The 9,398-nt window shown below is 53.7% G+C and overlaps 1 protein-coding gene across 1 annotated transcript in view; it reads left to right on the top strand.

Moving 5' to 3' along the window:
* The window catches only part of ACE (angiotensin I converting enzyme), a 41,912-nt gene that overhangs the window by 31,975 nt on the left and 539 nt on the right, over positions 1 to 9,398 (top strand). Inside the window, exons 31-36 of the mRNA XM_010856560.1 lie at positions 46 to 269; positions 371 to 515; positions 2,244 to 2,342; positions 2,731 to 2,853; positions 6,766 to 6,950; positions 7,449 to 7,578. Coding sequence (XP_010854862.1) covers positions 46 to 269; positions 371 to 515; positions 2,244 to 2,342; positions 2,731 to 2,853; positions 6,766 to 6,950; positions 7,449 to 7,578 — 906 coding nt within the window. The remainder of the gene's footprint in view (positions 1 to 45; positions 270 to 370; positions 516 to 2,243; positions 2,343 to 2,730; positions 2,854 to 6,765; positions 6,951 to 7,448; positions 7,579 to 9,398) is intronic.

Raw genomic sequence — 9,398 nt, 5'->3', positions numbered from 1 at the left:
CCCAGGGCATCCCCATGCTCCTTGACCCCTGCCCTTTAACCCTAGGATAAAGAAGTGCACCGAAGTGACCATAGAAGACCTGCTGTCCATCTTCCACCAGATGGGCCACATCCAGTACTTCCTGCAATACAAGAACCTCTCGGTGATCTTCCGCGCAGGCGCCAACCCAGCCTTCGAGGAGGCCATGGGGTCGGTGGTCACCCTTTCAGCCTCTTCCCACAAGCACCTGCTCAACAGAGGCCTGCTCAGCCAACAGCACCAGGACAAAGGTGATGGGGACCAGGAGGATCCCAGGCCTGGGGACCCCAGGCAAGGCCTAAGGGAGGCGGGACCAGAGCCACCTCCTGACTGCCCCCACTGCTTTCCCCAGAGGAGGAGGTCAATTTCCTGATGAGCGTTGCCCTGGAGAAGATCGCCTTCATCCCCTTCGCCTACCTGATGGACCTGTTTCGCTGGAAGGTCTTTGACGGCACCATCGAGAAGGATGTGTACAACCAGGAGTGGTGGAACCTCAGGTGGGGAGGATCGCCATTCGGGCCCCTCTGGCCACGCCTGGACTAGGGTGGGCTTTGGGGGCAGCCTCAAGGGGACCGCCTGCTACCAAAGGGTACCACCGTCTCACCTCCGGGGGCAGAGCTGGGCGTGTGATGCTGCTAATCTGCGGCCATGGGGAAGCCCTGGGGTGGCATTGGCCATCTGTTGTCACCAGACAAAAGCATCCCTGCTGAAGTGGGTAGGGCCGGCGCATGAGTCTTGGGGGATTGTGTTGAATCTGGCTCCAGCACTCAGCAGGCTCATAGCCCCTCGGGGGATCCCTGGAGGCCGGCAAGCTCGCATGGTGGTTGCACTTGGGCCCCTCCAAGAATGGGATGCTGACCACCAGGCAGGCCTTCCTGCTCCTCCCCTCCCTTCTCTGCCTCCCAGTGGAGCCAGCAGAGGGGGTGTTTGGGGTCTGAGCTCTTTCCTTTTGGTGGAGAGTTTTTATATGACAAGGGCAAGCCCACTGCCCCCTTTCCTATTATCCCGACACACACACATACACAGACACACACACCTGTCTCTTACTCTGTCCCCAGGCCTGTCTGTGGGCGGAACTGGCAGTGAAGGAGCCCCCCAGCAGTCGGGCGGCATCAGTCTTGAGTGAGGGGCACCCGTGTCCATCCCATCACCGACCCCTGGCTGTTAGATTGGATAATAATTGCGCATGGGCAAGGCTTCCCCTTCTCCACCAATCCTCAGACCCACCAGCTCAGGTCTGCCAGCCACAGGTGCTCCCAAAGGGCCCACAAGTTCTGCATCAGGCCCTTAGGCTGACTTGAACCTTTACAGGTGCCCAGCCTGCCATCACCCTGCCACCCAGGGATGGCAGAGCAGGCTGCCCCTCCCTTTGTCCTCTCACCCTCTGACTCCCACCCCAAATTCAGGACTGGACCTCACTGGGGGGATTGGCAGAGTCTTGACCTTGTGCCCCCTTCAAGGGCACCCCCACCAGCCATCTGGACTGAGTGATGGAAACCAGAGGCTGAGGGAGGGGGCGACTCCCTGGCCCTTGAACAGAACCTCGTGGATGACAGAGGAGCTTCCCCATGAGGACTGTGCAGGGCTCTAGTGGGCTGACGTGAAACGACAAGCTTTTCCATAGACTTCATCCACCCCAAAGATGGCTCTCGTTATGCCCATTTCACAGACAACACTTTACAGCCCGGCTCAGTAACAATCAACTTTCCCACAGTCACACAGCTCAGAGGGGCAAAGCCAGCAGTTACCGGGGTCTGCCCGCGACTCCGCCATGTCCTGCTACCAACTCCCTGATCTCTAGGCCTCGCTTTTCCTCCATACCACAGGGATGGTGCTGTGTTTCCTTCTCAGCACTTCTTATCAGATGAAACCACTTGGTTGGTTGGTCCATGGCCATCCCCCATCAGTAGGAGGAAAGCAGGGACCCTGCCTAGCCAGTTCCCTCCCGTGTCCCCAGAGCCAGGATAGTGTTGAGGGAGCCTGTGTGGAGAACTCAGCATGGTTCCTGCAGAGAGGACGTGCTTGATGTTAACTCCTGTAATTGTTTAATTCTCTGATTCCCAATCCCCTGTGTTTTCAACTCATTTATTTAATCAATAAAATGCATTAAGTGTCCTCCTCATGCCAAGTCACTGTGATAGCTGTGCAAATGCTCCAGAAGGAAAAGGGCTCTGGAAATCTTACCAGGTGGCACTTTCAAGCCCCCGATTTAACACCACCCCCAGGTTGAAGTACCAGGGCCTGTGCCCTCCCATCCCTCGGACAGAGGAGGACTTTGATCCAGGCGCCAAGTTCCACATCTCTGCCAGCTTGCCCTACATACGGTAAGGTCTGGGCCACTCCAGCAGAACCGGCCTAGGGGGTGGGAGTTAGGGGACACAGGACCCAGGTGGAGGATTTTCAGGAAGGCCCCAGACCCAAATGTCCTCCCCCTGCACGCCTCCCCACCTCCTCCCGTCGGACAGCACACCCTCCTGAGGGCCTTGTCCTGAGCACACTGAGCTTTCACATGAGCTCCCCTGCGGAGGGCAGCGTGATGGAAAAGCGTGTCTGCTGTCCCGAGAAGTGAGCAGGAGGGGGGAAGGGGCGCATGAGTCCAGAAGGTTAGGAAGCAGAGACCCTGCAACATCCCAGGGCCAGCCTACCTGATGGTAACCGCTGACCCGAGCCCACCCCGCCACACCCCCAGCTGGCCTCGCCTTCTCTCCCCAGGTACTTTCTCAGCCTCGTGCTCCAATTCCAGTTCCATGAAGCACTCTGCAAGGCCTCGGGCCACATGGGGCCGCTGCACCGCTGTGACATCTATAACTCCAAGGAGGCTGGGAAGCTCCTGGAGTGAGTGCCCTCCCCCTTTCCTTGTCCTTCCCCACCTTGCTGGACGCCTGCCCTGGGCCCCTCTCCTCACCTGGCTCCACCCCAGGTCCCCTGCGCAGAGCTTATGTTCTAGTGGAAGTTCTTCCCTCTGTCAGACTATGAGAGACTACAGAGTTTGAGAGACCATGGTCTCTCCTGTGTTAATCAAAGCCCGTTTTCTCTTATGTAGCCCCTGTGGTCAGAGAGATGGTTTAGCCCCTCCTGCTAACATGCACACACACGCATGCACGCACTTGTTCACGTTGTCAATAAATCGAACTGTCCCAGGTGGGAAGCCAGTGTTGGGGTCTCGCCTCTGCCTCCATCTTCCATCTGAATCCCCTTATTCTTTCCCTGCAAGGTGCCTGCCTAGCTTCTCAGCAGCACTTGATGCCCCCTGGGGTGCACTCTGCTTTGCCTGTCTTTTCTCAGAGGTGCCTGAACCCAGTTCCCGGGCTGATCCAGGCTGCTTTTGCACCAGCCTCTTGGCCCACTCTGATCAGCTTGTGGTCTACTTTGACCCCCTCCCCACAGTCTTTTTTCCCGGCTCTTGGTGTCTAGCCCATCCTTTCCATCCCTGCCTCTGTGGTGCAAGCTTCTGGCCCTGAAGGAAACCTGGAGTGGGGTGAGAGGCTCACCTGGGCTGGAAGCCTTTACTTCCACAGGCTGGCTCTCTAGCAAGCACTCTTACAGTGTTCCACATTAGCAGTTCATAACTTGCAAAGTGGACTTTATTATCCACATTTCATAAATGATGAAACTGAAGCTCAGAGAAGTATAATTTCATGTTGCTGATCTAGGAAGTGGCAGAATCATGCTTTGAACCCCAAAGTGACTCCAGAACACATTATCTTCCACCCTATTGCTTCCATCAGTTATAAAGGATGCTGTTCTGGTGAAGCTAGACCTGGGTCCTCTGGTCCCAGGATCAGCACTCCAGTCTCTGGGATATGGAGCCCGCCCCACTGACATAATATTTTTCTCATTGCATTTCAACCGATTTCAGTAGGTCCATTACCATAATCGGTCAAGGTCATGTTGAGTTTATTCCTGGTTTCCCAGAGGATGAACAAAGCCACTATTTAGTATCCTAATAATTATCCACAATAATTTAGCCTCCTTTGGAAATGTAATGAGCACGTTCGTGATTCCACCATGCAGCTTGTCAGTACCCACGAGGCCAGACAGAGTTGCGAGACTAATCCTTGCCTTTGCTCCCAGGAGGGCTGCACTTGACATGCCTTCTTGTCTCCCTAGTCTTTTTGCTATTTCATCTTTTCATACTCCTGGGATTTGTTTTAGCCAACTGCCCAGGTTTGAGCTTCTCAGAATGTGTGGAACAGAAGGGGCCTCTCGGCTCCCTGCGTTCGTGTCTCTGGCTGCCCATCATTTACTCACTCAGCAAACATTTACCTGCGCACGTGCCAGCCTGCCCTGCGTCCAGCAGGGGGCAATGGGCCACAGGATAAACCTATAACCATACGCCAAGAAAGGAGCTGCTGCAGCAGGAAAGGGATTTGGTGAACGTGCAAAGAGGGGAAAGAGGTCTTGCTAGGGGACCAAGGAGGGAACTCTGTCCCTCAATGCAGGAGTAAAAGAAATAGCAGACTTCCGTTTTTTTTTTTTTAATACATTTTAATATTCATTGGATATTTTCAAGAGAACTCTTAAGTTTTTTTTTTTTTTTAATAATTTTATATTTTTGGCTGTGCTGAGTCTTCATTGCTGCTCAGGCTATTTCTCCTGTTGTGGGGAGCGAGGGGCTACTCTGAAGTTGTGGTGATTGGGCTTCTCATTGCCATGGTTTCTTTCGTAGCAGAGCCTGGGCTGTAGTGCTCAAGCTTCAGTAGATGTGACACGCGGACTCAGTAGTTGTGGCTCCTGTGTCCTAGAGCACGGGCTCAGTAGTTGTGACCCACAGGCTTAGTTGCTCCATCGCATGAGGATCTTCCTGGATCAGGGATCAAACCCGTGTCTCTTGCACTGGCAGGCAGATTCTTTACCAGTGAGCCATGAGGGAAGCCCAGCATCAACTCACTTTTGACTGAGCCTTTATCCCACTTGATCGGTGAGACATTTGACCTCAGTCTTTCTCATTTCCCTACCCCTCTCCACCCAGGACATATAAGGCTCCCAGGGTCTGACTTGGTACCAAAGCACGCCGAGGACTCAGCAGTCATCTCTAGGCCTTTTGTGGAAGGATGGGGCAGGCAAGCGCTTGCAGGCGAGAAGGGGAAGGGCAAGATTCTTGGCTGCTCTTTTCCCTAATCGAGTTTAAAACTTGATTTTGCTACTTTCGACTCATCTTCCTAAGTGTGATCGCCCTGGGGTAGCCTCCAGGTTGGTGCCATTGAGAATAGAAGGTAGAAGTGGCCTTGGTCCAAGTTCCCAAATTCCTCTGCCTCACCCAAGCAGCCACGAGGACCTGATCCTGTCCATGGGCCCATTTCTGCCACCCTGGAGTTGAGGGCTCCAGGCAGTGCCCAGTTGTCACCTTCGCAAGTCTCACGTGCTGCCTGCGTCAAACCTCTTGTCCCACCCAGCCTGAAGGACTACTTCTGAGAAGGCAGACTCTCAGTGGTTGAGACTTTCCCCCACCAGGTCCTTCCTTTTCTGCAGTACCTGCCACTTGATAAAATCCTCTTACCTAAATGTAGTTATGGGATTTCATTTGTTTTTTTCCTTTCTATCTTGATGACTTTTCTCCTCCATTTCTCTAGGGTCCTAACTACATTTTCCCCCAGTGGTCTCTGCCATGCATGGATCTACTGACCTTTAGTTTCCCCACCTTATTCTTTCCCAGTTGTTTATTAAGCAATGTATATAAGACTTTGCAAGCTACAAAGCCCTCTTTGCTGCCATTGAGTGTCTTCATCCTCACCACAGTGAAATTAATGGGGGCTGGTTTTACTGATGAAGGAGCTGAGGCTGAGAGAGGTTAAGTTGATCGTCTGTGGCTGTGCAGCCCATAACTAGCACTGCTGGGTCTTGAACCTGAGTCTTGATGGCCTAGATTTCATACTCTAGGCCTCTGGGCCTCTCAGCCCCACCTCTCTCCAGGTCAGATCGGGGAAGCAGGTTGAGAAGTATCACATACACCTTCTGCTGCCTCTGCAGGGGACACTGGGGTGGAGGAGCCCGGAGCCCTGGCTGCAGCGCAAGCTGTCCCCCTACCTGAGTGCATGGGCCAAGCCTAAGGCTAGACCCCCTGCCACGGAGCACTTGATGAGCCTCGAGGCAGCTGACATTTCTGCAGTGCCGCAGGCAGTGCACAGAGCACATCCCACGCTTGCAATCTCACTAATCCTCCCAAACACTCCCTGGGAGACCGGAAGGGACTGAAAAGCAGTCTCTCTACTGACACTGAGCACCTCATGGGAAAGAGTGTTTCATGACTTTAGGCTTATTTGAGTCCAGGATAATAATAATCCTCACGGTGGTAGTACTAGTAATAATAATAATAGTAATCAGACATTTATTGCCTACCTAATTATGCTCCCAGAATTGTGTTTATTTGGTCAGCACAACCACCCTAAGAGGTAGGTACTGTTATTTTCTCCATTTTATGGATATGGAAATTGAGATTCAGAAAGGTTAAGTACCAGCCCAGGGTCCCACAGCTGAGTCACAGAGTCAGGATTCAAACACAGGTTAGTATTATTTCAAAGTTTGAGATTTCTTTTTCTTTTTTTTTAACTGGAGGATAATTGTTTTACTGTATTGTGTTGGCCTCTTCCATACAGAGCTTGTGATTTTATCCATTATGCTGAACATCTGTTGGGAGAGTCTGGCTAGCAAAGTCAGACTCTAAAGGTGGGGTTGGGCATACTGAGGGGTCCCAGCAGCATCAGCCAATGCCCCCACACACCCTCACAGCCGTACTTACCCTCCCAGGGATGTCCTGAAGCTGGGCTCGAGCAAGCCCTGGCCGGAGGTCCTGGAGAAGATGACCGGGGAGACCAAGGTGTCTACAAAGGCCCTCATGACCTACTTCAAGCCCCTGCTGAACTGGCTGGTCACTGAGAACGTGCGGCAGGGGGAGATACTGGGCTGGCCAGACTTCAGCTGTTCCTTTGAAGGTTTGATGATCTGACCCTCATCCCACCTCTGTTTCAGCTCCAGGCCCGACCCTAGCCTGCCCTGGGCCAGCCCCTACCACAGCTCAGCCTTCACCCCTCGCCCATTAAGGACCTTGCAGTGTGACCCTGTCTGCACCTGATACAGCCTCAGCCAAGACCACAGCCCATGCCCGAGCCACTGGCTCGGAGGCTTCCTTGCCCACTGTCTGGCTAGACTGCAGGGTGGATCTGAGCACGGGGTGGGCATTTTACCTCTTGACCCTGCATGGAGCCACTGCTGGGCTCCATGGGGTACATGGCCCTACCTGTGCCATCCGCTGCTCCTCCTCCTCCTCCTTCTCCTCTTTCCTATCCTCCTTCCAGGGCAAGGCCCTCACTTTTGGAAGGCAGGTGCCAGAGGCTGGGGGAAAATGTCTGTGGCCATCAGATCCCCTCTGGTCACCATGAGGCACCCTCCCCAGCTTCACCTGCTCTGTGTGTTTCCTGTGTCTTCCACAGAAAGAGAAACAAGCAGGGCAGCATTCCTGGGGATGGAGCTGAACTCTGACCAGGTCAAATCCTGGCAGTGGACGTTGCTGGCCCTGAGCTTTGTCATGTTACTGGCAGTCCTGCTGCTGGGCCGCAGGCTGTACACCATGGAAAAAAGCTCACTGACCCAAGACACCAGTACACAAGACACCTGGTCACAGAGCACCCGGTCACAGAGCCCCAGATCACAGGATGCCAGCGCCATCAAGCCAGCATCGAAAACCTGCTTTCTGGGCATAGCGATGGAGCCCCACCAAGTTGTCAAGAGACAGTGGATGCTGCTGGGCCTCTGCCTCCTCCTGATGCTGTGCTCCATTGGCCTCATCATTTGGATTTTCACACAGCACAACAGGAAGCCTCCGTGGATGAGAGATGAATGGGGGAGCTGGGACTAGACACCACTGCAACTGGTGAGGTTTAGGGGAAGGAGGAGGGTGGCCAAATGGAGAGGGGGTGGAGGAGGGGACTGCTTGCCTGAATAGCACCCAACTGCTATTGGGTGCAACCGTGGCAGATCTGGGTATATGGGCAGTTGTGCGTTTGTGAACTCATGTATGTGAGGCCATGTGCATGGGTGACTGTGTGATTCCATGTCTGCCCTGGGTTCCAGACCAGCTTCCTTCTCCTGGGGTTCAGGATCCATAGTTTTAGTGGATCCCTCCAAACCAGCCCCTCACCCCAAAACTGGTTCTTCACATGATGTTTTCTTCAGAAATTCTACTGTGGGGCTGGACAGAGGCTGCAATACCCAAGGAGTATCTGCCATAGTTAGAAACAGGACACTGCTTCAGTGCCTTTAGAAAATGCATGCACGTAGAACCAGACACTCCTTATACATCCTGTCAGTTCATGAGCGCTGAACTCTGTATACTGGCCGGCACTGTGTTGGGCTGCATAACGCAGCCCCCAGAAGCTGCCTGTCAGCTGTCTGAGATGCAAGGAGCCTTATAAACTGCCCCATGGCCCATCCCGGCCCCAGACCAGGCCCTCCAAAATGCAGACAGTGGGTAGCTGGGCACCCAGCCAGGCTTGATTAATGATTGACTTCTTTAATATTTAAACAAAGCTCATCTCCAGCCACTCCACTCCAGAGATGGCCTTGTTCAACACACACACACCTGCTGCCTGGCCTGTTGCCCTGGGGATTGAGCACAGGGCAAACAGCACCTTTCCAGGCTCAGTGGAGGAGGGGAGGATGGGGAGGGAGAGCTTTAAGGAGGACATTGGGGAATGAGTGCTCTAGGGACAAGCCTAGGAAGAGAAAGGGAAGGCCTCTGCTCCTGCCCCTCTTTGCCCTTTCTTTCCAGCCTGGGTCTAACACAAGGGTGCCACACCCAGTGTATGGGAACTTACTGAGTTTGGACTGAGGCCCCAGGGGCCCCCTGGGAGACTGAAAATCAATGTCTGTCGGAAATTAGGGGAACCTTGAGAGGAAGTAACATCACAGCCAGAAACCACAGAGGAGGCATCAGGGCTGCAGTTGAGCAAGCGGGAAGGTGGCCAAGAGATGGGACTGGCTCTCTCTAGATTAAAGATCTGAGCCCAGAAGTCAGGGATCAGGGTACAGAAGGACTGGGCCGAGCTCTCCATGGAGCCTACCTCTGTCCAGGTTTCAAGAGGTCTTCTTGAGTTCTGGCAGAGTCTGAGCACTTTCTGTTCTGACCGCAGGCTCCAGAGCACCCTCATTTGATGTCTCCGTCACTGCTGTTACTTTGCCTTGCTGTAATGTCCTTATTTGTCCCCATTACTAGCTGTCAGCTCTGTAAGGTCAGGACACAGTGAAACATCTGTAGCCAGCACAGGCCATGGCACACAGTGGGGATTTGGAAAATGTTTGAGTGAGTGAGGAAGTGAGTGAATGAGTGTCCCACTGCCCAAATTTCTCCTCAGAGCTCAGCACCCCATGCCCTGAGCCCATGA

The sequence above is a fragment of the Bison bison genome, unplaced genomic scaffold, assembly GCF_000754665.1.
Source record: "Bison bison bison isolate TAMUID 2011002044 unplaced genomic scaffold, Bison_UMD1.0 scf7180017864371, whole genome shotgun sequence".
NCBI classification, from domain to species: Eukaryota; Metazoa; Chordata; class Mammalia; order Artiodactyla; family Bovidae; genus Bison; species Bison bison.
Note: the sequence above shows the minus strand (reverse complement) of the source record. Positions and strands in the feature narration are given on the sequence as shown.